This window comes from Perca fluviatilis, chromosome 15, assembly GCF_010015445.1.
Source record: "Perca fluviatilis chromosome 15, GENO_Pfluv_1.0, whole genome shotgun sequence".
Classification (NCBI taxonomy): domain Eukaryota; kingdom Metazoa; phylum Chordata; class Actinopteri; order Perciformes; family Percidae; genus Perca; species Perca fluviatilis.
The window spans coordinates 24,639,251-24,665,627 of NC_053126.1; the positions used below are offsets into that span (position 1 = coordinate 24,639,251).

General features: G+C 39.6%; 2 protein-coding genes across 3 annotated transcripts; one reads left to right on the plus strand and one right to left on the minus strand.

Annotated features, from left to right (window-relative positions):
• The first annotated feature begins 1,011 nt into the window (after positions 1 to 1,011).
• On the plus strand, positions 1,012 to 16,586 carry flr (fleer). 2 transcript variants are annotated; one of them, XM_039825768.1, is made up of 20 exons: positions 1,012 to 1,202; positions 1,726 to 1,791; positions 2,557 to 2,766; positions 3,374 to 3,430; positions 3,670 to 3,805; positions 4,021 to 4,125; positions 4,307 to 4,435; positions 5,521 to 5,570; positions 6,114 to 6,266; positions 7,595 to 7,660; positions 7,842 to 7,895; positions 9,037 to 9,102; positions 9,221 to 9,297; positions 9,915 to 10,122; positions 10,305 to 10,352; positions 11,019 to 11,090; positions 12,149 to 12,252; positions 13,520 to 13,598; positions 14,325 to 14,454; positions 15,785 to 16,586. In XM_039825768.1, the coding sequence occupies exons 1-20, from the start codon at positions 1,155 to 1,157 to the stop codon at positions 15,919 to 15,921; spliced, it is 1,995 nt and encodes a 664-aa protein (XP_039681702.1). In that variant the 5' UTR covers positions 1,012 to 1,154; the 3' UTR covers positions 15,922 to 16,586. The 2 variants fall into 2 exon arrangements, with proteins under 2 accessions (XP_039681702.1, XP_039681703.1); XM_039825769.1 differs by lacking the exon at positions 10,305 to 10,352.
• Positions 16,378 to 25,659, minus strand: c15h16orf89 (chromosome 15 C16orf89 homolog). Its single transcript, XM_039825770.1, has 8 exons — positions 25,425 to 25,659; positions 23,800 to 23,952; positions 22,790 to 22,940; positions 21,321 to 21,438; positions 20,060 to 20,222; positions 19,734 to 19,838; positions 18,489 to 18,578; positions 16,378 to 17,809 (listed from the first exon to the last, which is right to left on the minus strand). The coding sequence occupies exons 1-8, from the start codon at positions 25,600 to 25,602 to the stop codon at positions 17,706 to 17,708; spliced, it is 1,062 nt and encodes a 353-aa protein (XP_039681704.1). The 5' UTR covers positions 25,603 to 25,659; the 3' UTR covers positions 16,378 to 17,705.
• Between the last annotated feature and the right edge of the window lie 718 nt (positions 25,660 to 26,377).

Sequence of the window (26,377 nt, forward strand, 5' to 3'; positions counted from 1 at the left end):
AGAGAGAGAGAGAGAGAGAGAGAAAAAAAAAAAAAAAAAAAAAAAAAAAAAAAAAAAAAAAAAAAAGAGAGAGAGAGAAAGCTCAGAAAAACTTTTTTTGTATACAAACACCAAATTAGAATGAAACAATTATACACTGTACCGTTTGAGAGAAACAGGTAAAAGAGCAAAGATACCAATATGTTATATATGGTAAGATGTCTGAGGTTATGTACACAGCTATAAAAAAAATGTGAAAAACACTATATCTTTACTATAGTTAAACTGTGTTCTTACTATTTTTCAGAGGTGAAAGCAATAGAAACACCACATTACATTTGTATTTAGAGATGATGCAGACATCCAATGTGATGAAGAAAACTTGCCTCATGATGCTGGAGAGAGGCAGGATTAGTCACACTATTATTTGTTACTGTTATGTACCTTATTACCTAAATTACTAGAGACAAAATACTATATTGAAGCAAACTGCTGATTTTCATTCCTTCTTGTTTTCCTAACGTAAAATTGGTATATTACATAAAATCTATATCTTTTCTTTAAAGAAACTATTGATTAGTGTGAAGTCACTTCAATTGTTTAAACTGTAAAGATGAGAAAGTTTGTAATTTCTGTATTGGTGTTTGATGCTAGTGTTTTTACTCTCAGTGTGTTCTGAGTGACAGTGTGTGTTATCTCAGTGAGGACTGTTCTGAGTGTCTGGCTGCACCGAGCCTGTTTTGAGACGTGTGTTAAGAGTTGTGTTGCTTGGAATGAGTTTTGCAGTTGATGTGAACTGTTAAGCTCAGGTGACTGTTGGTAGCGCAGACTTTAGTTAGAGTTTTGCACATGTGGCTTCAGTTGTGCCCAGTGTCGTTTAGCAATCGAAAAAAAACTGTAAAAGAACCATTGAAAAGAACAGTAACGTAAATAAAGGTTTGGGGGGGGAAACATTGAAGGTGGGCCAGCGTAACCTAATTCTCCTTTATGATTGGCTGTTACACGCGTCTGTCAAAACTTCCTTTTCCGGTCCTTTTCCGTTGCTAAGTAACAGCACCTATGCGCCCCGTCCGTCCACTAAACAGAAGCTAGCTAGCTAGATGATATATTTCAGATTGTGTGAACACACAACGTTACAATTAATTTGTTGTCGCTAAAACTACTCGTTTGAAGCCATGACAACTATAAAAGACGGAGAGTACACATCTACAATATACAAACTGGTGAGAATGTTGTTGTTTTAGTTGAGGTTAGCTTCCCAGCTCAGGGGTAAGCTAACGTTAGCGTCGTTAAGGTTATAACAGTTAGCTAGCGTTAACGCTGAACGAAACTCCATTCAAAAATCGTAAATGTTAGCTAGTGTTTCTAGCTTATTGAAAAGATACACTCGACATATAACACTTTTGTGATAGACTGCACGGAAATTCAGCATACATTTAAAACAACAAGCACACACACAAATCAATAAAAGGTCAACTTTTACATCGTTATTGCCCGTTAACTTTAATGTTAACGTTACGTTACTGCATCTCTAAATAATCTCTAGTAATAACTAACGTTATCGGTGCTGCAGTTCCGCATAACGTTACACAGTTAAATGGTTCATTGAAATGTTGCTCGGGGAATTAAAGTTAACGTTATTAGAAACAGCTTGTGTCAGTAGCTATATAGCTAGTTCTGTAAGATAATATTAATTATAATAGGAACACTGTATATAAACCACAAAGTTCATTCTCTGTCTTTTAGATTAAAGACGGGCAGTATGTGGAAGCAATTCACATCCTAAACGGCCAACTTCAAAAACACACGAAGGTAGGTGTCTGGAATAAAAAATGTGTATAGAGTATAACATTTCTGGATGTCTGTAGGTCTTTTATAAGTCTTTTATTGCAAATATTGGGCCTAAATTTATTTTATTTTATTGAATTTCCTTAAATTAAAACAATCAATTAATCAATTAGTAGATCAACAGAAAATTAATTTAATTAATTAATTAAGCTTCAACTATTGTGATAATCAATTAATGGTTTCAGTCACTTTTCAAGCAAAAATTCCAGTTTTACAAATGCCAGGATTGCTGCTTTTTAAAGTGTTAACGTTACTTCATTGTGAATAGAGCTGAAATTATTAGTATATCAATAGGTAGGAAAAAAAAATTCAAGCAAAAAAGACAAATATTTACTCATACCAGCTTCTTCAATGTGTGTATTTTCTTTTTTTTCTTCTGTTTTCTGACTTTTTATTGAGAAATAATAGGCAGAATAACAATAATAAAACATCAACTTTATTTGCAGCCTGAGTGGAAATTGTGTGATTTAGTCTTTAATATAAAATATTTAAAAAATATAGGTTAAGCTGATTTATATCACTAATTTATGATTTATATTTAGTTTTAAAAAAGTTTTAAAGACACATTTCATGCTGTAGTACTTGCAGTCATCCTGATTTGTATTTGAATGTTGTTGTGTCTTAGATGCGAGAGTGAGTTTTTTCTTCTTTTTTTTTATCCCCACATCCTTATGTTACCCACACTGCAGACGACCGTCAGTTTAACTCTTGCTTTCTATTGTGTTACAGTCCAGGGCAGCGCTGTCTCTGCTGGGTTACTGCTACTATCACATCCAGGATTTCACCAACTCTGCAGAGTGCTATGAGCAGCTCACCCAGCTTCACCCAGAGGTTGAGGAGTACAAGGTCTACTTCGCCCAGTCCCTATACAAAGCTGGTGCTTATCCTGAGGCCACAAAGGCCTCCTTCGTGCTCGACAACCCCAGCAGTCACATCAAGGTACAGCGTGTACACAATGCTGGGCTCGAAATGCTGCATGTAAAAAACTTGTTTAGCAGCTCCACTAAGACTAACTGCATTGTTTTATGGGGACCTGAACGAGTTTGGCTGCAGGTGTTCCATCACTGCTTCAGATTTGTGATTTAAGAACAATTCCACCTTATTTACATTGAAATGTCTTTACTCTGTTCCCTCCATCCTTTACACACTTTCCATCACTGGGAGCTGTTGTTCAGCAGAAGTGCTCTAACAAATGCATATGGGCCATAAATGTACAACTAATGAAATAAAACAAACAAAATGTTTATAGCACAGCAACAGGGAACACATTTTTCATCACCAGAAAGTCAAACTAATGGTGGAATTTAAGTTCATGTTATCAATATAAAAGATCATGTAGAAATGTGATGTAACTTCCACATAAAATGTGTGAACTAATTACGGAAAAATAGTTTCCTGATGATGAAAATGAATTATGGATGGCTGTAGTTCATGTTATTGCTTAATTTCTTTGGCCCAAAGTCAAACCAGCACTTACCTTTACCTTTGGTTTATCCCCCCCACACCTCTCTCTCTCTCTCTCTCTCTCGTTCTCTCTCTGGCACAGATGGTCAAGCTGCAAGCCTGTATCAAATACTGTGAGGAAGATTACTCCACTGCCAAGGTGACAAGCTCTCTCACATTATCTGTTAATGCACACAAATTATACCATACCATTTCAGTTCAATATGGTGACAGTTTATGTGCAGCCATCAATCATACATCCATTCATTTTCTGTGTGTGTGTGTGTGTGTGTGTGTGTGTGTGTGTGTGTGTGTGTGTGTGTGTGTGTGTGTGTGTGTGTGTGTGTGTGTGTGTGTGTGTGTGTGTGTGTGTGTGTGTGTGTGTGTGTGTGTGTGCAGTCACTGCTGGAGCAGCTACCCCAGGATGACCCAGACTACGCCTACAATATGGGCTGTTTGCTTTACCAGGATGGCAAGTATGAGGAGGCCTGCAAGAAGTTCACCTCCGCCATGCAAGTGCTGGGATACGTGCCAGGTAGTTGTCAGAGACACACGCATGAATACGCCTTCAGTGGCTCTTGTTGAATTTTTACAAGCTTGGAAAAGTGGAGTCTAATGATATGATTTAAATTGTTATTTTATCACAAATTTAGGGAGAAATTTGGTAGGCTACCAGATGGATATTTGGTTAAAAATCATCCCTACAATGTATCTTGTTGTCTTTGTCTTTCTGTTCCTCCTTTCTCACAGCGTTGTCCTACAACATCGCCCTGTGTTACTACAGCCTGAAGAACTACGCTCAGGCCCTTAAATACATCGGAGAGATCATCGAGCGAGGCATCAGAGAACATCCAGGTAAAACCACATCGCAGAGGAACTGCCATCATTTCATCTGTGTTAGTCCAACATACAGACTAACTCGTCTTTACAGCAGCTACAGTAACATTTTAATTGTTGAATTAAGACTTTAGACCAGTTACATTACTTGATGATCTTACAACAATATTTAACCTGACGTTGTGTTTCTGCACACCAGAGCTGAGCGTCGGCATGACCACTGAGGGCATCGATGTCCACAGCGTTGGCAACACGCTGGTGCTGCATCAGACGGCCCTGATCGAAGCCTTCAACCTGAAAGCTGCCATCGAATATCAGCTGAAGAACCGTAAGAACCTCACTCAATGCTTCAGAAGATTAACATGTAACTTATGTACAAGCAGGAGGATAGAGGGAGAGATTAGAGAGCTTGATATTTACAAAATAACCCCTGAAGTCATAATTTGTGACATTCTCTTAGAAATAAGTATTTGGCTACTTTCCAAACTAATACAACACAACAGTGATTTAACTTGTCCAGTCTATATATTTTTAATGACTTAGTGACCTACTTTATTATATTATTTATTATTTAATATTCTTATTATGTGGTTTAATTATCAGAAAACACCATATATTTGTTGTACTGCACATTGCTGCAGCTCCTCTTTTCACCCTGTAGTTGCTCTCTGATTTAGCTATTGAGTGAGTCATCTCACTTCTGTTCAATCTTTGTTGGGAGTCACACATGTGCAGTAAGTAATGTTAGCTAGTCAGTTGCAGAGTATGAGGGAGTGCCATGCTAGCAGCTAGGCGAACCTTATAACGTGTGTTACAAAGTGATGCACGTTCATCACGGAAGTAAAGGCTGGACTACAATAGAGCTGTTTGGAGCGGTTTGTGAACAGTGTTTTCTGTTGGAGATGGTAAGTCCCTTTGGGGTGGACTTTGGGCTTTTTCACTTTGTAAACCTATAACATGCACAAAAAGATATATAACACAATAAAGGAAAGGGAAAAAGCCAAAAAGCATAATATGAGCACTTTAAATTATCAACAACTTGAGGGAGTTTTTGACCACTAGTGCCATAAAGCAGTATTTTTTTACAAAGCAAGGAAGAGGATGACATAAACAATGCAGGATTTTAAATATTCATAAAATCAGCTTAATTAAAAAGGAAATGCATTCTACATATGTGTTAGTCCTCAGGATACACAGTGTGTTATGGTGGAAAACACTGAACAGAACTTCTTGTTTCTTCTACTTTTACAAGAAAACTCCAGAGGGTAACTTAAGTGTTGATTATTTGAGATTCTTTAAATTAAGTTTTCTTAATTTGTTCATCCCATGAAGTCAAGTGTGTAGGAGAAACACTGATTCAGACAAAAAGTAACTGCTTTCTTTTCTTTTTTGTTTCCATGTGTTTCCCTGCAGTGAAAGGAGCTCAGGAGGCTTTGACAGACATGCCCCCCCGATCAGAGGAGGTAACTATCATCACCCATTCACACCAACTGTAGTGTGTGTGGTTGTGTGTGTGTGCATGTGCGTGCGTCCGTGTGTGCGCAGCTGGATTCTTTACACCCTTTGGCTATGTGTGATAATTCTTATATAATCTGAATTAGGGCTGCCTGGACCTGCCCCACTAACAGCCTGGAGATAACAGAGATTAATAGAATATTAGAATAGAGACATAGGTGTGAAGGCTTACATGGAGGTAATGATGATAGTTTTATCGTCTTGAAACTGCTTCATTAAAATGAATGTACAGATGGGGCACTGTCCTTGGTCCAGTCTCTAACTGGCGCTGAGTCATGAATGTCTTTTTAACCTGGGAGAAGTGTGAGAAGTGTACAACTAGTGCCCCCTAGTGGAATTTAATGCCTACTAAAATATATAATGCAGTATTTATGTAGGCATGAAACATAGCGTATCCCTGTGTGTGTGTGTGTGTGTGTGTGTGTGTGTGTGTGTGTGTGTGTGTGTGTGTGTGTGTGTGTGCGTGTGCGTGTGCGTGTGTGTGTTGGCAGGAGCTGGACCCAGTGACACTCCACAACCAGGCTCTGGTGAACATGGACACAAAGCCATCGGAAGGTTTTGAGAAGCTGGCCTTCCTGCTGCAGCAGCCCTCCTTCCCCCCCGTCAACTTCGGAAACCTGCTGCTGCTCTACTGCAAACATGAGGTACACAACAGGCTTTAAGTAGTAAGTCCTGACCTGCTCAAGGACTCCTGGGCTCAATTACTTCACAAACTAATAACAGCAGTCAGATCACCAGAAGCACCACACAAGGTGACCTTCTAATTTCATTCAGGAAAAGCACATTTGATCAATTATCATTTTCTGTTGCGGCAATACAAAACAGGAATTCACTGCCCACTACTTTCAAAGATATACGTACATATTCCACCTTTACAACACACCTTAAAACATGGCTGTCCAATAACTATAACTGCACACATTAATCTGTCAGATGTGATGTGTGTTTGATGTGACATAGTCATTGTTGCTGCCGTTCCATCTCTGCTGCCTGCCTCCATGTTATGTCTTGTATGTGCTTTCAGTGTGGCCTCTGTACTATTCTCCTTTCTTTTGTCTCCTTTGTATTGTATTTACTGCATGGACTGCTTTAATTCCTTTGCCATCATCTGTGCTTGCTTGTTTGTGCTTGCTTGTTTGTGTTCCACTTCTTTGTATGTCTTAATCCTTTTTGCTTAGGCCTGCTGTCATTACAGATGTAATGTAATTTGTTTTAATTTGTTGACCATTGTATTTTAGGATGCCTGTTGTTAGCTGGCCAGGACTACAGCTGGAAATTAGCCATAGAGGCTAAAGCTGCTTCTTTTACCGTATAGTTAATTAAGGGGGATTGTCTACGACATTATAAACTAATAAACTAAACTAAACTTTCACATCCAGCCTGTGCAAGTTTGCCAAAAGTCAATTTTTTTCCCCAAAGTTTGTTTCATAACCAATTTCGCACTATGAAAAGTTACATATTATACCTTTTTAAGGCCTTTTAAGGCCTTGCAAAATTACAAGACATCAATTCCACTATGAAAGAAAGTTGTTTCAAGAGAATGAACTTACCATGCACATCATCCGTCATTTATTTTCCCTGAGTAAATGAAACGTTTCCCGTCTTGTTAGCTCCATAACCAACAACTCTGAATGATAACCTTGTTTGTACCAGGGCTGATATACTGAATGATATTAGACTGACCAGATCTTCATGATAGCACCCACCCTGTGGAGCCGTCTTCATTATACAGAGAATTATTCTCCACAAACATGACACCCCTCTGTTGCACTAGGGGACTGTCTGTGTCAGCATTTTTCACCATACGGTACGAGTGGTTTCCATGCAGCGAATAGCAATGTTTCCAAAAGGATTTGGAGTCATGTTGTGTGAGTCTTAGTGGAAAAAGCTACACACACACAGAGAGGTGTGGGCTTTCATTAAAATGGCATTAATGTCACTCCTGGATGTATTCTCTCTCTCTCTCTCTCAGTACTTTGATCTGGCAGCTGACGTCCTGGCAGAGAACGCCCATCTCACCTACAAGTTCCTCTCGCCGGTAAGTTACTGGACTGCTTCATATGTGATGTTTTTATTAAAAAGCACACCAGGTCCTAATTCACAATGCAGGGACTCTTGTTTTTCTGTGTCTGTTTGCCTGCACAAAAAACTTAATAATCATGACAGGTTTCCTATGACAGAAGCTATATTTAAGTCAACATGTTTTTTGTCCTTTCCAGTACATGTATGAGTTTCTTGATGCCTTGTTGACCTGCCAGACAGCACCAGAGGAGGTACTGAACATTTTATATCTAAAGCCACATTATTCAATATGTTTACCCACAGAGAAGTATCACAAACACTACAGTTCTCCTCAGATTTACAGTGTTTTTAGCATCTTTCAGCTAGTTTTGTCATTATTTAGTCTCATCAACCTCTTTTACAGCAGCACTAAAGGCCAATTTATGCTACTTCGTTAAATCAACGCCGTGGGTATGTACGTAGGTACATGGAGACACCCTACACCGTAGTCTGACGTGCACCTCTCCAAAAACAACGTGATATCAAGCAGAGGGTTAACTTTTCCTGCTACAGATTTTCGACCGTGGTCAGAACGCACAGGGGAGATGCTTTGTTTCTCTCACTATGCCTCTAGAGTCGGAACTCGCTCTACACACACTCCCCACGCACACACACGCCGGCCCTGCTATTCTGTTAAAGAGATTGACGCACAAGTATAAACTTACGTAGGCTACAGTGAAAGCTCTGCGTGGAGCCTCCACCGAAGCATAAATCCCACTTAAGCTGTTGTCCACCAACAATTGTAAAGCTTGTGTAAATAAGCACCAGTTTGCTCACAGATTCACCGACAACTTTATGAAGTGATGATATGCCACATTTGTGTTTACAGCATGTTCATCTGCCCACAAGTGGACAAAAAAATATTAATTTAGCTTTAAAAATTGCTAGTGCATCACCTGTAACTAAAAGGATGTCCACTCTTCCCAGTGATGAATAATTTTAAAACTAACAAACCTTTTGGTTCAAGTTGCATGAAACCTTGCACTTTGGTGATCCCAAAAAGCAGAGATTGTTTTAAGTTTGGACAGTTTGGACAGCACAGTAACTTTCATTTGGTCAAACATGTTTAAACTACTTGGGATGGAATAAAGGTACTGGGAAGAACCTGCACACTGACATTTGAAGTTCTTATGTAAAACAGCCTTTACAGGTGACATTTAGACTAAGCTGGTCACAGTCACCAAATAATTACACAGAATTTTTTTATTCTTCAGTGAGCAGGTTTCATTACATTGTCTTTGTATCCAGCTCCTGACCCACTGAGACACAACTATATCTGTGCCATCTTTGTAATTTTGTCTGTTGAATATTTTTAAATTATCAAATTAATATAACTGTCTGTTTATTCCACAGGCTTTTAGGAAGTTTGATGAGATGAACGGCAAACTGACAGAACAGTTACGGAAGCTGGCCAAGCAGGTTGTTTACCTTCTTCTTCTCTTCTTCTTCCTCCACTCTAGACCTTCATAGAGGTTTTTTTTTTTTTATCTTCAGGAAGCTTTTAGCTGAATGTTGTTTTTTGTCCGTCTTCTCTAAGGTGCAGGAGGCCAGGCTGGCTCGAGATGATGAAGCACAGAAGAAAACTCTGCAGGACTACGACCTGATGCAAGAGAAGTGAGGACACACACACACACACACACACACACACACACAGATAAACACAGTGGTGAGATGTGAGAGGAAAAGCATTTGAAACAGATAGCAAAGTAGTTAGGAGGCTGATCGCTGATATCTGATATGTAATCATTTTAAATACAATATGTTAACATGTATATTTTCAAGTTTTATACTGAAAAAATGCATAGCCCACCTGTACACCGGGCCAATATATGCAGCATGTTAATACTTAATCATAAATCATATGTTTGTATTTCTTATTTTTTTAATCCTTAGTTTTTTGTTTATTCTAATTATTATTTATTACACACTTACCTGTATTTCACCGCACATATTGTATCAGCCAGTGACAAATAAAACATTTGAATCTTAAATCATTAATGTAAAAATGTTATCCCCTGCGAGAACTAATAATAACAAGAAGAAACGTGTTGTTGGAAGCTTAAAAAGAATCCTTTGACCAATAATTTAGACCACAGGACACATCTACATATTATGCTTTAATGTTTCAACCAAAGGCCTCACTCCAGTTAGTTAATTACAGGAAAAATTATTTTGCAATTGGGAAAATACAAAAAGCTATTCACCATGTACTTGTCCCGGCCTTTTCCCAGGTACATCGTGGTCCTGATGGCCCAGGCCAAGATCTACTGGAACAGGGAGAACTTCCAGATGGTGGAAAAGATTTTCCGCAAGTCGGTGGAGGTCTGTAATGAGGATGATACCTGGAAGCTGAACGTAGCCCACGTGCTCTTCATGCAGAACAAATACAAGGAGGCCATCGGCTTCTACGAGCCCATCGTCAAGAAGCACTACGATAACGTGAGTGCTTCAGGATGGCTAGTCACATTCGTATACAATTTTTTTTGCAGGGACTGAGAAAAATGCAGACACTTGAATACTTTAATCATTTTGATGTAAACACTCAATTACAATGCTGTTAATCAGCCCTACTGACAGTCTGAGGTCAGGACTAAATGTTGACAGTTTGCCTTTTTGTCCAGGTGGAGCAGTGTAACATTCAGGAGTGTCCCTGCAAGTGCAAACCTTCGGTAAAAATACAGACCCAAACAGCTCTGTATTGATTCCTCTGGAGTGTCTTCACATCTGTGCATGATATCTGTTTCCATGATTTATTTTTTGCTGTGTGGGGTTCTCATTTTGTTTGTGTTTTTGAAGCGGTGCTTGTGTCATTCTGTGACATCTGAAAATGTTGACTTTTGTCCAATTTCAGAAAATGAAGTCACAATAAACTCAGCTGCAGGCCCTGGAGGGTTACCATTCCTCACTGAAAACACACACATTTTACCAGAGCAACATTGTTTAGCAGGGTTTCTTCACATCCCAAATAGTCTTAAAATGTCTGAGGTTAGGCTTTTATTTTCTAATGTGAATAATTGTCATTGAAAACCTTTGGATTATGTTCTATTCTGAATAGCTCAAACAAGCCTAAAATCAGTTTGAGGAAACTTGCAGGCACTGGGTTGGTTTTAACAAAGGTTTCTGAAAGGTCAGAGTGCTGGCTGGAAATATTCTGTAAAATGAGCCAACATATATATATATGTGTGTGTGTGTGTGTGTGTGTGTGTGTGTTTTTGTGTGTGTGTGTGTGTGTGTGTGTGTGTGTGTGTGTGTGTGTGTGTGTGTGTGTGTGTGTGTGTGTGTGTGTGTGTGTGTGTGTGTGTGTGTGTGTGTGTGTGTGTGTGTTTCCACTGTAGATCCTGAATGTGAGTGCTGTGGTCCTGGCCAACCTGTGTGTGTCCTACATCCTGACCAGCCAGAATGAAGAGGTACTGCACATACAAGTTAACACAGTGCTATTGTCCTGTTCACATCCTGTCACTGCTGTTTTTAACAATATAACACTGAAAGGGGTCATTCTGCTTATTTATTAGTTTTATACAGTGGTGGAAAGTACTGTTCTGTACTTGAGTAAACATTTGAGGTACTTGTACTTACATTTATAAGTGTTGCTGAAAATACTTATGTTCTTTTACTGTTTAAGTTCAATTTTAAATGCAGGTCCCTTACACAGGGGTGGAGCAAGGGGTGGCTTCTGGGGCTCCAGCCCTTTATGTTTTCTCAAATGCCCAGAATGTTTTAGGTTTTTAAAATAGGCCCACCTTCAACTTTATGTCATTTTCCCTCCGTCTCTCTGACTGGACCGTCTAATCAATCGAGCAAAAATTCTATTACTGTGTATATTGCCATTCAGTCTGTGAACTCTACTAAAAATTGGTTTCAAGATAAGTAAAAAAAAAAAAGAAAAAAAGTGTCAGGAGTCAAAATGAGTCATGCTTAACATTTGTTGTGTTCTGGTTTCAGAATGATGAAGACAGTTATTAAGTGTTCATAGTTAATAGTTAAAAACAGGATGTAGGCTATACAGGAGGATTCTTTTCCTTGGCAACAATCAGGTTTTTCCCAAATAATAGGTATTCTATTATCAAATGTCTTTTAAAAAAAATCATGCAAATAGTTGCTATAAAAAGAGCATGCCCCGGACGTCTTCTAGGTTTGGCCTGAGCCCCCAATGTTTACATCTGGCTCCGCCCCTGCTCTTTATTGTAATGTTATTATGATGTGGTATTACTTTACTCAGGTAAAAGATCTGAATACTTCTTCCACCACTGATTTCTCATTTTATTCTTTACTGTAAGTATATTTTGTTGATATTTTTTGTTTTACTTAAGAAAAAAAGTTAACTTTCATGTTTTGCCTGTAAATATTGTGTCTTTGTATGGGGATAAGTGTTGTATGGTTAATTGACATTCTTCTGACTTGTGTGGTTTTGTTGAACACACTATATATCGATCTCCCCTTGTTTCCTCCTCCTGTCGTTTAACAGGCTGAAGAGCTGATGAGAAAGATCGAGAAAGAGGAGGAGCAGATCTCCTACGACGACCCAGACAAAAAGGTCTTCCACCTCTGCATCGTCAACCTGGTCATCGGGTGAGTTCCAGCTGCTGCTGCTTTTCACTAATCCTGCAGGAAGAAGCTTTTTACAATCTGCTTTAGCATTGATCTTTTTATTTCTGCTCCAGGAACCTCATCAATTTAGAAATCTTTCAGTGTGCATTTGTGACTGTTTGTTCATTATATGTATAGCTGTATGTTTTTCATGTGAGACACAAACATGGTGGCTTTCAAAACTAATTTTATTCCTGGAACCATAAAGACCATATCTATCTACAAATCTTTACTATTAACATTCACAGTGCCATTTAGTTATGGAGACCCAAAGTGATTAATATCACATAAATAAAGCAGGCATCATTAAATAAATAGTAATCATAATATAAAATATGTAACATAGACATGGAATTGTGAAATACTCCAATTAATTGTTATAGTCATCAAATTGTTATGAAATTGGATTTCATCCTGGTTTATTGCAGGTCAGTTGTATTTCATTCCTTCAGTTTATAATTCAAATGTTTTTATTTTTTATTTCACACTTTGTGTATCAATCAAGACAAAGAGCAGAGCCAGTTATATGATTGCCTGTTGCTTTGGCCTCCACCGAGGAGGTTATGTTTTTGGTTGGTTTGTTTATCTGCTGACAGGATTATGGAAAAACTACTGGCCTGATGGAAGGTGGAAGGGTGTAGCACGGGCCAATTAAGAACCCATTACATTTTGGAGCGGATCCGAACCACAGGGCAGATACATGAATTCTTTTTCTTTTTCACTTTCGTTAACATATCGAGATAGGGCATTTGTGCTGCGTTCATGGGGTGTCGGAATTATCGGAAAAGGTGTTACGGACAGGGAAAATTCACACTGCATTAACACTGTAAGACAGGGCATGCTTTGGCAGAGGTCTGGCTCCCCAAGTGCCCTTCTAGTTTTGGTTTGTTAAATACAGTATTAAATATTGAACATGTTTGGTGCCCATGGTACCAACACTGACATATTTCAGTTGCTTTAACTCAAAGTGAAAGGACACTAAGCTTGGACAGATACAAGGAGACTTAGTGAAAGTGATTTTAAAAACAAAACAAACAAAGGCATCCTTAAATTTTGACAATAGTCCAAATCTGTGATTTAAAAAATTGAAGCTTTCCTTTACTTATTGTCATTAACTGACCTAGTATGTGGTCTGTGTATTGTATCTTTTTCCTAAGGTCTTGAATGAATCTACACACTTAGCAATGTAAATTAAATCCAGGAGGGTTACAATAAGCTGTTAGTGAGTGAAGTTGTGTTTTTCTTTCAGGACATTGTACTGCGCCAAGGGGAACTATGACTTTGGCATCTCTCGTGTCATCAAGAGCCTGGAGCCTTACAATAAGAAGGTCAGCCATTTAATTGTTCTCTGGGTTTTTTCTTTTCAGAAAGTTTGTAGCAATGTTTAAATAACAGATTACATTCAACATATATTCTTAAAGAAAGTAGTTTGGCTTTTATGTTCTAAGAGCAGCAGGCAGTATTGTCACTGTCGCAGAGGCTGTGTGATGGACAGGAGGTCATAAACACAACTACAGAAAGTGTTTAGAATTAAAATGTCAAATTTGGAAAGACAATCATCAAGTTTTGAACCAAAAATAACCATCTGAGCCCTGCAGGACTCTTCTCTGAGGCCGAGCTGCTGCTCTTTTTGGGACCTTTTGATCTCATCCAGCCACAACAGCAGACTCTGGCTGCAGCTGAGTCCACTAAGCTCCAGCTGAGAACACAAGCCGTCATCCTGAGTGTTGCGCCCTCCTCATCCTCACAACAATCACCACCACAAAGTCACATTCACAGTGAAAGCAGAGGAGTTTAGGAATGTGAAGCCTGGCGAGCCACACAGTCACGCCAGCTTCTCACAATCTGACTATCATGTCAGTCTGAGCTCTGATTCCTTTAAAACAGAAGGAAGTCACCACGTATCATCCTGTAGAGTAAAACCATAAGTGAAACTAAAACAAAGACACTAGCAGGACCTTTATTAACATTAATGTGTGTGTGTGTGTGTGTGTGTGTGTGTGTGTGTGTGTGTGTGTGTGTGTGTGTGTGTGTGTGTGTGTGTGTGTGTGTAGTTGGGAACAGACACATGGTTCTACGCCAAGCGCTGTTTCCTTTCTCTGCTGGAGAACATGTCCAAACACATGGTCATGCTGAGGGACGCTGTGGTACAGGAGTGTATCCAGTTCCTGGAGCACTGCGAGGGTGAGCAGCATTAACACACACATACACACACACAGAAACACACACACACACACCTGCAAAAAGCTGGATCACTGCACTACAGTACCAACATTATCTACACCATCAGTGTGACAACAGGCCGCTTTTCTGCAGGATCCTTTTTTGTCTGAGCTGAGCACTTTGAGAGATATATACTGATTCCAATGCAACATACTTCACTTATCAGTTTTTAAATGATTGTTAACATCCTGTTTTTAAATGCACATATTTAGCATCCCATGATCCCCTGGAGCTTTCTTTTAGCATCACCATCAGGTCAGAATAGACAATAGACAAAGCCCTCACTCAGACAGCAGTTTTCCTAGTCATAGCTCAGCAACCGATCAGCTTAGCAAGCATCTCTGGCTAACTAACTTGCTTACTCCCTACAGTAGTAACTTAGATATAGGCTCAGTAGCAGGGATATGTTAGCATGAAATAACAGCCTGATCTTACATTTTTTCTTAGCATACTAGGACTGACTAGTTCTACACTGCAATATAAGAACAATTCAGTTTCTTTATTTCCATGTTTTCTATATGGTGAGAATAATTACCTTTTGCTTTAGCTATCACATTTTAGCAGTACATCATGTAGCCATCTATTACATATTTAAAGCCTTTTTTACAGGATTTTTGTTTTAAACAAAGTCAGCTGAAGACATTAAAAAGTCAAAAAAATGTATTAAACTCATGGAGCTAACTTACGATTAGCTAGGTAGCTACAGCTGATCAAATCTGCCAGCGACAGTGAGAAACTGCTTCTGCATTTGCTCCTTTTTGTCTGAATTCAAGGACCTTTTGTTTCAAAAAAATCCTCAGAATTTCAATGGTAAATCTGCCCTCATTATCATTGTCTATCATTGCATATATACAGCATTAGAATAGAAAGCTTAACAGGCGTAGCAACAGCTACCGAAATTCCCTAATTATCAACATTGTGTCCATACATGGTATCTTGGCCAGCTTTTAATGAAATGTGCATCTATATTTATGGTCTCCAGAGGATGAATCCTGATGGTTTCAGTGATCTAGTCACAGTTACAACTTATATAATAAACACTAAATTAAAAAGTCTAAATTAGCCGAGCACATTCATGTTATTCAGAGTATGAACCCTTTAGATTTGTAAGGCCCTGGGACCTTTCCTCTACTGCCACCTTTAGGTCAGACTTTTACCTGTAAGAATAGCAAAATCCCTCCGGAACGCTTTCATAATGTGTGGTGCTACGAGCATTTCAGCCTCTAGGAGACGCTAGCGGACCTTTATATGTTGTTCAGTTTGAGTTGACATCAGTTTGTCTCACCTGTAGTGTACGGTAAGGAGGTCCCGGCCATCATCGAGCAGCCTCTGGAGGAGCACCGCATTCACATCGGCAAGAACACTGTCACCTACGAGGCTCGACTGCTCAAGGCGCTGTTTTATGAGGTCATTGGCTGGAACAAGTGACATCATTCATCAGGTGTCACTGTTTCGTGTGAGGTTTCTACCAGATGAGTGACGTCGCTGACTGCAGCCAGCCATGGCATTTTGTCAACGTCTTTGATATAAAAGATAATGGAACTGGAATCAAGAGACAATCAGCGCACATAATGAGGCTGCTGTGCGAGATTTATATTTCTGGGAATCAAAACCGTTTCCAGTTCCCGACTTCCTTCGGGCAGCTTTTGGACTCCCTCTGTCTTCCCTGTCTCTCGTCAACACACGCACACCCCAGGGGAAGCTTTTATTTTGAAGTTGAGTTGAGCTCGGGGAGTCTTGGCAGAAAGATGGCTCCAACAGATCTTACATCATCAGTTTGTGTTCGTTCTTACTTTATGACTCTTACAGCCAGCAATGTAAGCAGAGATAAGTTTACATTTATTATCAGTACTACTTATATACTGTTATAGAGGATAACGTGTGTAAATACAACAGACTTTGTTTATTCTGCTAACATGAAATACATGAGAACATGTATGTAAGTTCATCTACAGACATTCATAGTTCATGCATACATCCTCTTTGGTCAGTGCTGGTTGTACAGCTGCCTTCTGGCCCTCCTTTGTGGTTTTATATTCAGTACATAAACATAATTTAAAATAAAATAAAAGATGTTATTTTTGGAAGGAAAACTGCTTATTAGGATGTTTTTCTTTAAAGCTACAGTAAATATGTCTTGTTGTCCTTGTTTTTCAAATAGAGATGCTCCAACCAGGCTTTTCTGTTTTTAAGCATGTTTACAGACAAATCCTACAGCAACCGCCCAGTAAGAACCACCACTAAAGGTCAGTATGCTTCAAACAAACTGCTTGCCAGATCATCGAACATCATCTGAAACCCCTCAAACCTTTCAGATGTCGGAATTGGGGGACAAACATGCCCAATTTATGCACAATGACGAGAATAAGAACCATGTTCTAACATTTTCCTTTGATGCATCACATCATGTTATACATCCTCGAAAACTCAACAGGTGTATTTTTTACCTAAATTGGGGTCTCTCCTCTGCAAACCTTTTTTCTCTGACTGATCGCCGAGCAGCCCAAAATATCAAATTACTTTACAATTTTTTTTACATCAAATAGGATAAACACTACCAACCAGGAGATGACATCACGATTACCGCTGTCAATATCTATCCCTTGCGAAAGTAGTTAAGAAGCTGTGTGGCAAAAAGATCAATCTGACCCCCTGATTTATTTTGTAATATTTTCTGATTTCATTTAAAAAAAAGATACATTCTTAAACTAGCTTGTTGCATCACAGATCAAATAACATCCTGAAGACACTGCCTGTCTATATCTTAAGACAACAGCAGCATCAGCATGTCCAGCTCCACATGGACAGCAACATGAACTGCATGGAGATCAGATTTACCCTTTTTTAACTACTCAAGTTATTTGGAATAATCTGCTGGATCGGAGCATCACTACTTTAAAAAAACATCTGTTTTTGAGGATTGATTAGATCACTAACTGTAGGTCAGATACACCACATAATGATTACGGCATCGTCCTCATTATATTTATAAAATTATAAAGGTAGAAGAAATCTTTTTCATTTAGTGTCAAACGGCCACATCCCAGCGTTTAGTTAAGCATTTTCATCATCTTACAACTTATGTTCGTAAAGCAACATATTGTGTCGGGAGTCCAGTCGTAAAAAGCACCTCTACCTGATGGTCTACAACATTACGTTTTGCTCGTGTGAACACACCTGTGAGGAGGGGTAGGGGCGGGTGGTGGGTGCGTTCAGGAGAGCGGCCTCTTGGTTATGTCCTGTTCTGTCAGGTAGTAGTTCAGATATCCTCCCAGAGCACCGACAGCCACTGCCGTCATGTGACTGGAGCAGCCATCTGAGAGACCAGACAGAAAGCAGAAGGAAGAGGAGGACGGTAAAGGGAAAAGTTCTATTATCTATCTAGTAGTGCTATTTAACAATCTAGATTATTTTGGTGTGAGTTAAACAGTGTTCGAGATATCGACCATAGAGATGTCTGCCTTCACTATAATTCCCAAATATAATGGAACTAGATGACACTCGGCTTGTGATGCTCAAAGCGCCAAAATAATATATTTGAAGGACTCAACAGCAGCGTCTCTCTTTCCAGAAATCATGACCCGGTTACTGAAGATAATCCACAGACCTGGTTGTGAGCAGTTTTGTGTAGGAACTATTTTCTTTCTACTGAAACCCCGCTTCAAAATATACACACAGTGTGGTATACCAATATTAAATATACAGATACAGGTGAAATTAAAATTAAATTTTTGGGGGGAAAGTGAGCACTGGTACAGGAATCGGAGCTTAAAAAAAAAAAGTTAGAGTCAAAAACCATTTCCTCTGTCTTCTTTTGGCACAAGGTGGTTAGCATCACACACCAGTGTTCAAATCCCTAAATGTAAGAGTGATAAGTTTATGAATCGGAGCAACAATGTTATAACGCTCCCTGTTTGATTTTCTGTGGAGAGAGCTTTCTGTGTGATGGCAGACTTACAGTATATTATACCAGATCTGTCAGGTCCCCCACTGACCTGGAAGTATTTTCTCCCTCCTCTTCACTCTCCTGTGCAGCTGCAGCTGTTCCAGCAGCTCGTCTCCGATGATCTGAGAGATGATGTTCTCTGAGAAAAACAAACAGCAGAGGTAATAAACTGTTAGTCCAGTTCAGGCTGTTAAAAGACACCTGCTAAGTAACAAAGAAGTTCTCATTTACACCACCTGTTAAAATCCTAATTTCTTTGGCTCACCTGTAGGGGTGCATGATATATCGACTCAATATCCTTATCGCGATATCACGTTGCGCAATATTATATTGAAAGTGTCGCGATAAGTATGCAATATTTTGTTTATTTTGTGGAGCGCTGCGCCCCGTCCGTTGGCTGTGTGGCTTAGTTGTGTTCGATTTAGAGCCCGCTTGAAACGCTATAATGATCATCATTTCATTGGCCGGTTACCGTGCCACTTGCACATGTTGGTGCACGTCAGCGCACGGTTCCATTACATTACAAACCCTATGGAGCGTACCACGTGACGTGTGTGAATATTTCGACAGAGTGACAGTGTAAGTGAAGAAATAGATAGAGACAACAAAACGGAACGAATCAGAAAAGCGAAAGAATTTTTATTTTATTTATTTTATACTGTACAACCAGTACAACATGTCCCGTTCTGTAGAAATGGTCCTTATTTATTTATTCATGTTGGACCAGTCCTATATGACTGTAAGTTGAAATAAACCTTGTGTTCTATTTGTTATGAATCTATTTTGATGCGTTTTCCCATAACTTTTGTAATTTTACACATATTTAAAAATATCAAAATTAATATCGATATCGCAATATTCATAATCGATATCGCAATATCACATTTTGTCAATATTGTGCAACCCCGCTCACCTGTGATAAAAAGAAAATGGAACCGGATTTTGATCTGTTTTGGAGCTCATTTATCCATCAATTGTGATCTAAACATACAGAAAAGACTGGGAACCTACGAGTTCAAATCCAGAACAGTCTGAGAGTGGAGAGTCTGTAGGTTGTCACAAATAAGTCACAGATAATTCAGCTCTTGTGGGAATTAGCCCACCATACGAGAACAATGGAGCGGTATAAATGTTTGACTCATTAATGTCCACAAAACAGGGTTGATAACTTGAGATAACACAAGATATTAGACTTAAATAATCAATTTGACAGCCATAAAAATAATGACATAATTATGATTCAGATTCCGTTGCATTTAACTGGATTTTTTTTAACTGCCGTTCAAATACTCACTGTCTCTCCCAAAGCAGCCCACTTCCTCATCCTGCAGTCCGAGGATATGCTGCAGCCAATCAACTTTGTAGAAGTCAGAGAAACCAGCCAATCCACAAACCAGGACTGTTGACGGAGAGCAGAGGAACTCAAGTCAGTCAAAACGCTCTTCCATTTCAAGAGATTTACACTTGTTCACAGTGCAGTTTCCCTTCGGGTCTGCGCTTACTAGAGAACAGTATCTCATGAAAAGACATATTCAATATGCTTGAATCAAGAAAGTCTTTGATTAAGGACATTACTGCACAGAAAACACAGCAACCTGTAAAACCCTGGTAAAAACTCACTGTTTTCAATGAAGATGTCCACCGTCTGCTCGGTCAGACCGTCTCTGACGATGTCCTGGTTGGTCTTCATCATGTTGGAGCAGAAGATCTTCTGGTAGCTGCGTTCAGTTATGTTGGCTCGGGACGCTCGAGTGTCGCCTTTCAGCAGGTTGGTGCAGCCTCTCTGAGACGGAAACACAAACCAGTCAGCGTCGAGGTTATGAATAAAGCAATGATTCTGCTCATTTCTGCTAAGTTATGCTATTATAATACTCTTTTTTTTTATCTTTGCATCTGCTGAGAATACAGTGAGTGTGCAGGTGTTTTTTAGGGTAACTACATATTAAAAGATGATGTATGCTGTATCTTCAAGATGCTGTTGGTTTGAATGTCCTTCACTTTGTTTTGGTTTTTAGCAGCCATGATGTCAGTCAACGCTTTGTTCCACCGCACCATATCTCAAACGTGACTGACGATTCCCGCTCTCCGACCTCCTGACCGGTCCCCTAGCCTGACTATGGGTAAGGCCTTTGTATTCAACTTAGTTAAAGAAATAGTTTGATGTTGTTTTTATTTGCTTTCTGGCTTTCTTTCTTGCCCAGAGTTAGATGATCAGACTGATACCACTCTTGTCTTGAATCTGAAGGCAATTAGCTTAGCTTAGCACAGAGAATGAAAGCAGGGGGGAAACCGCTAACATGGCTGAGTCCAAGGATCAAAAATACATCTACCAGCACCTTTTGTGTACTGCTTAAACAGTCAAGATAAATTGTGTAAAAGGTAACTTGTTTTGGGGGGGGGCATATGCAGCCCTGTTCTCATGCACCATGAGGATGGAGGTTGTGCAAGTTTCAGACTATTCCACTGATTTACAATAATAACGTGATGATAACGTGCCAAGAAATGCAGCAATGTACATCTTAAATTCTTTTAAATATTGTCTCTGGAAATGTTTTAGGAAGAAGTATTCAATGTGTCTTTAGGCCTCAAGGATACACACAATGTAAACTTAACTTTAATTGTCAACCTAAAATAGGTTACCTTTAATTAGTGAGCTTTGGAGGTGTTGATATGCTAGCTGGTTCTGCTCTCTGCTTCCAGTCTTTATGCTAAACTAAACTCATAACCTCCTGCCTCTAGCTCCGTAATCCGCAAGCATGAGATTCCTCTGCAAGAACATTACGTGAGTTTCTCCTAAAATATCAGAATATTCCTTCATGCCTTTCAACTCCATACCTCATACTAGGAGTGCCTTAGAAATGAAAGAAAATAACCATCTCACCATTTTTCCGATCATGAAGTAGAGCAGCTGGTGGGACAGAGAGTAGTGTGGACAGCCGAAGCGAGTCATGGTGTCCCGGCAGGGTTTGGTGACGATGCAGGGCGTCCCGTTCATCTTCCTGCTCAGACAGACACACATCAGTTCCCTCACACTGAAACCACATTATTCTTTGTTTTGGGCGAGCAAAATCAAAATTTACAGTGAAATCAAACAAAAAAGCAGCAGCAAAGTCCTAACCTTTAAGCAAGTGTTGGGCATTTATACTGTACTGTACTGCATTTATACTGTATTAATGAAGATTTTTTGGATGAATATAGTTGTTTAGCTCATGTTTTTATGAGAGAATATTAACTGTTAATTAAATTATACTTTCAATTACAATGTTTTTTTAATTTAAAAACATACAGAGGACATGGAGTACTATTTTTAGCCCTGAGAAGCATCTGCAGATCCTCTCAGGCCCCAACAAAGTTCCACCAATCAGAGGGTAGGACAGCCTGACATGGCATTACGCTGAGGGCATAGTAATAACTGAATTATTACGTTTATAATAATTATATTTTTCCAGAGCTGTTCTTCTCCAGAGTTCGGCAGCCTGACGGTCAGAGGATGCTGTTTAGAGAGACTATCAGTGCCTTCCAAAATGACACATTTGATTATTTTCTAAACTATGGTTTAGGTTTAGTAAGATTAGGCAACTAAAACATATGTGTAATGTTATTGAAAGAGTAATCTATATCCTCGACGTTCCACTTCCGGGATTGCGCCGTTGCCGACGGAAATTCCGCCGGATTTCACTCTTTTCGGCCGGCTATCCGTTGCTTTGAGCTTCCTTTGTGTTGCTGTTTTAATTCCGGTGGATTTCTGAGGACTACGGTTAACTGCTCCTCAGATCTCTGCAGGGTAAATCCAGACAGCTAGCTAGACTATCTGTCCAATCTGAGTTTTCTGTTGCACGACTAAAACAACTTTTAAAAGTACACGTTCCACCAAAACAAGTTCCTTCCCAAGACTATTTTGCAGCGGCACTGCGGCTTTTCCCAGTGATTAGCACCGTCCCAATACGATTGTGATCGGTGTAAAGAAATGCCAATAGACCCGATAGCTCAGTTGGTAGAGTGGGCGTACGTATGTAGAGGGTTTAGTCCTGGACGCAGTGGGCCCGAGTTCGACTCCGACCTGCAGCCCTTTGCTGCATATCATTCCCCCTCTCTCTCCCCTTTCATGTCTTCAGCTGTCCTGTCAAATAAAGGCCGAAAATACCAAAACCAAAACCAGTGCACGTTTTTCTCCCATTCCGTCATGTTGTGTGGACTAGCCAGAAGGTCTGGCAATGCGAGACTAGTGAAAGAGAGACGTGGGTCGTGAGCCTCAGTCTGCCGAAGTCACATCCCTCCTCTGAGATTTCTGTTGTGGAAATAAAGTCATGCAAAGTGTGTGTTGTTCTCCGTGTTGGTGTGTGTTGGTACCAGGTTCCCAGCAGCAGGGTCAGGCATTTGTCGCTGAGCTGCTCGTCGTAACACTCGGTGGTCATGGTGGAGGGATAGACCAGGCTGGGATCGGTGGAGCTCCACTCCTGAGGAACCAACCAGAAACTCCACGACAGCAGGGGCTCAAACTCTGCAAACACACAGGAGAGGAAGGACGCAAGAAACTGTCATCAGTCATCACAAGGCTCCATTTTCATACAGGTACAGTCAGTGGTGGAAGAAGTATTCAGATCCTTTACTTCAGTAAAAGTATTAATACCACTATAAATACTCCACTACAAGTAGAAGTCCTTACTTAATTATGTATTATTGAGTATTACCAGCAAAATGTACGTAAAGTACCTAAAGTAAAAGTATGTATAGTGCTATGTTCCCTGTCAGTGTTTGACTATTATATCTGATGTTTCTGAATGAATGCTGCATTAATGTGTATGTTGCATTTTACTGCTGTAGATGTTTAGGTTGTGCTAATTGCAACTCCTTTATTTACTGTTGGGTGGTTTAATCTACAGCAATGCGTCATATTCTATAAGATCATCATATGTTTGTAGCGTCGCTGTCCTATGAGAACCACGTATCTCTAGAAAGTCAACTTTTCATGGTTTCAGAATGACAGCCCTGTTTTCAGCTTTGTGACAATGCGTTTATCAGCTGATCCAAAAAGGCTTTTTAAAGACTTTATTTAGCTTAAGGGAAAGGGGAATTTTCTTAACACATAAAGGAACACTTCATCCTAAATGTAGCATGCAATGGAAATACTCAAGTAAAGTACAAGTTCCTCAGGCAGATTACTAATTGTGATTTCAGTTGCATTTCACATTTATTAACCATTTATTTTATTAATATTAGAGGCTTTCTGAGCTGAATGTCACAACACTCTTTGTTGGCATATTGTCAAAAACTTTGTATTTCCATTTCATGTATCACAATTGAGTAGGTTTTACTGCTTTACACGCCACAGGACTTCTAGGAAACGAAATCCTTCTCACCTCTGTAGTATTTGGGATCATCCTGCTGCAGGGCGGCGACGGCCTTGTCGAAGCTTTGGTCGAGACGTTTGACCAGGGCGACGGCCGAGCTTCTCTGAGCCCAGCTGACTGGGTCGCTGTGAGGCCAAGTCCGAACTGCCTCCTTCAGCTCAGCTGAAACACAAAACGACAGACTAAGGATCAGTGGCTCTAAGAGAAAACACATTCTTTGCACAATAAATGTTCACTCATTTGTGTGAGAGGTTATATGCAAATGGATATTGTAGACAATTTATTAAAACTTAACAATTCCATTCAACAATGATTACATTTAGAACAAGTCCTGTGTGTCACAGTGTCTGTGTGAATACACACTGTGTTCACTAAGTCTAAGAACACACACTGTGATTTGGCTGCAGCTAAACTAAGATTGTGAAAATGGTAAGCATTATACCTGCTAAACATCAGCATGTTAGCATTTAGCTCAAAGCATTGCTGTGCCTTAGTACTAGGGGTGTTGAAATGTATCATTGCATTGATGCATTGCGATGCGGACCTGGACGATTCTGCATCGATTGCAGTGACAGACCATAATTAATTATTGCCTAATGATGTTACTTGCTGATTTTCCGCTGCTTCTTTTTTTGTTCAGACTCCGCTACATTCAGGAAGTGTCTTTTTGAAGAGCAGATACAGTTAAAAGGGGAGTTCACATATATCTGACGGCTTGAATTTGTTGATGAAAACCATGTGTAGCAATATATAATAATATTGAGGAGGTGACGCATCGCGATGCATCGGGATATCGAATCGATTCGAATTGTTGACAGGATAATCGTGATGGAATTGAAGCGTGAGACCAGTGAAGATTCACAGCCCTACTTAGTACAGCCTCACAGTGCTGCTAGCGTGACTATACTCAAATAAAAAAAGAAAATATTCAAACCAAAGAAAAGCAAAAATGGTTAAGGAATAAGAACAAAGCAGGGCGAAGAAGAATCAACAAAATGTTTTTGAACTTTGTAATCATACACAGATATAGTGTGTCAGTCTGTTTGCAGTGGGTCATGTCAGCCACACTATTCCAGAATTAGCCATCATTGTTACACGTATACACACATCTGTGCATATCACACATTTAGTTAGGTTAAATGAATGATTTAATGAATTAATGTCTGAACTGATAAATGGATTTGAAGAAACAATGAAAATTCAGTTTTTCTTTAATTAAGCTAAATTGCTTGGTGTCCTTTTGAACCAATGGCTATCGAATATTACTTGAACATGGCATCAGAGTGAGGTAGGGCTTCTTGGTGTCTTTATAGGTCCAAAGTTTCTATTTTACTTGGCAACACATTTTCTTTATAAAAACATATAGCAGAGATCCATAGCAAGTAAAAGAAACACTTAAGGTCGAATTGTTGGTGGTTTTCTTTGTAATCTAGTGTCCCAAATTACCTGACTTCACCCCTAGTAGTAGTGTGCCTATAGCGAAAATTCCAAATAGTGACCCACATTATAGTGATGAACAAACAAAAAGAAAGTGCAGATATTTCCAGATGTTTCCTGCGGCTGAAAGGACACCGAGAGGACGCTCCTGCTGCAGCCCGTTTCCTATTTCAGCAGCGCAGGAGGTGTTTACGTACCCTGCAGCATGAGGAACCCGACCACCCCGTCCAGGTTGATGTGCTCATGTTGCCGCTCCAGGAAGGATGCTCCCCTGGAGAGGCTGCCCAGGACGTCATCGATCACCTCCGCCTGCGACCGCAACACTGCGGCAAATAGAGCCAGCACGGCGGCCACCTGGAGTCCCGCTGCCCGCATCTTCTCTCTCGGAAAGTCTCAGTATGGCTTCTCCGGGACAGAAACGGAGAAAAACGTCTCTCCTCTAACGGGGGTGGGGGTTGGGGGTGACGTCAGAAAGGCTGTTATTAGAAATTCCAAACTGAAAAGTATTTCCTTTTTTTTTTTTTTCTGAGACACATCATTTACATATTTCTACACGTTGGCCTCCACGATCCAAACTCAAAATAAGGCAACAATAACCCTTAAAAGATATTCTACAAGTACTGCGTTCAAAAGCACATTATGCTGAATTTTTTTCTTTAATTATTTTTCTTTTTATTTATAGTCCATTCCATATTCATTTTCTTGCTGCTGCTCTGAGGTGCAGGAGCAACACATCGTTTGTGACCAAAACTGTCATCACAAGTCACTAAAATCTGTTGTTATCATATTAGATAGGCCTATGTGTTTCCTGCAGATTTCCAATATGCAGTGCTGCAGGTTTTGTATGAGGGGGACATCCAGTTGTAATAATACTTTTTTCATCTTTAAAGAAAGGCTATTGTCACAGTAGAAGTCCAAAATCATGCAAGTTAACAGAGATATGACAGGAAAGACAGGAAGTTCAACAGTTCTACATTTTTTGAAATAATGAAAGTTAGAGGGCTGCAACTAAATTTCCAAGACAGGTTGCATACACTTCTATGTCTGGTTTTAAGTAAAGAGTGTAAGTAAGTAAAAAAAAAACAGCTTTTCTGTTCACATTGTAATTAAACATAATAGAGATTTAGTTTTTTTTATTTCATTAAAAAGA

What these genes read in the sequence shown, in the direction of transcription:
- flr (XM_039825768.1), top strand. Translation starts at nt 1,155, where the DNA reads ATGACAACTATAAAAGACGGAGAGTACACATCTACAATATACAAACTG. An exon ending in TACGGAAGCTGGCCAAGCAG is followed by an intron (nt 9,103 to 9,220) that starts GTTGTTTACCTT and finishes GTCTTCTCTAAG; the next exon opens with GTGCAGGAGGCCAGGCTGGC. An exon ending in GTTCCTGGAGCACTGCGAGG is followed by an intron (nt 14,455 to 15,784) that starts GTGAGCAGCATT and finishes TCTCACCTGTAG; the next exon opens with TGTACGGTAAGGAGGTCCCG.
- c15h16orf89 (XM_039825770.1), bottom strand. Translation starts at nt 25,602, where the DNA reads ATGCGGGCAGCGGGACTCCAGGTGGCCGCCGTGCTGGCTCTATTTGCC. An exon ending in CGGGTTCCTCATGCTGCAGG is followed by an intron (nt 23,953 to 25,424) that starts GTACGTAAACAC and finishes TTTGTGTTTCAG; the next exon opens with CTGAGCTGAAGGAGGCAGTT. An exon ending in TGATCCCAAATACTACAGAG is followed by an intron (nt 22,941 to 23,799) that starts GTGAGAAGGATT and finishes GTGTGTTTGCAG; the next exon opens with AGTTTGAGCCCCTGCTGTCG.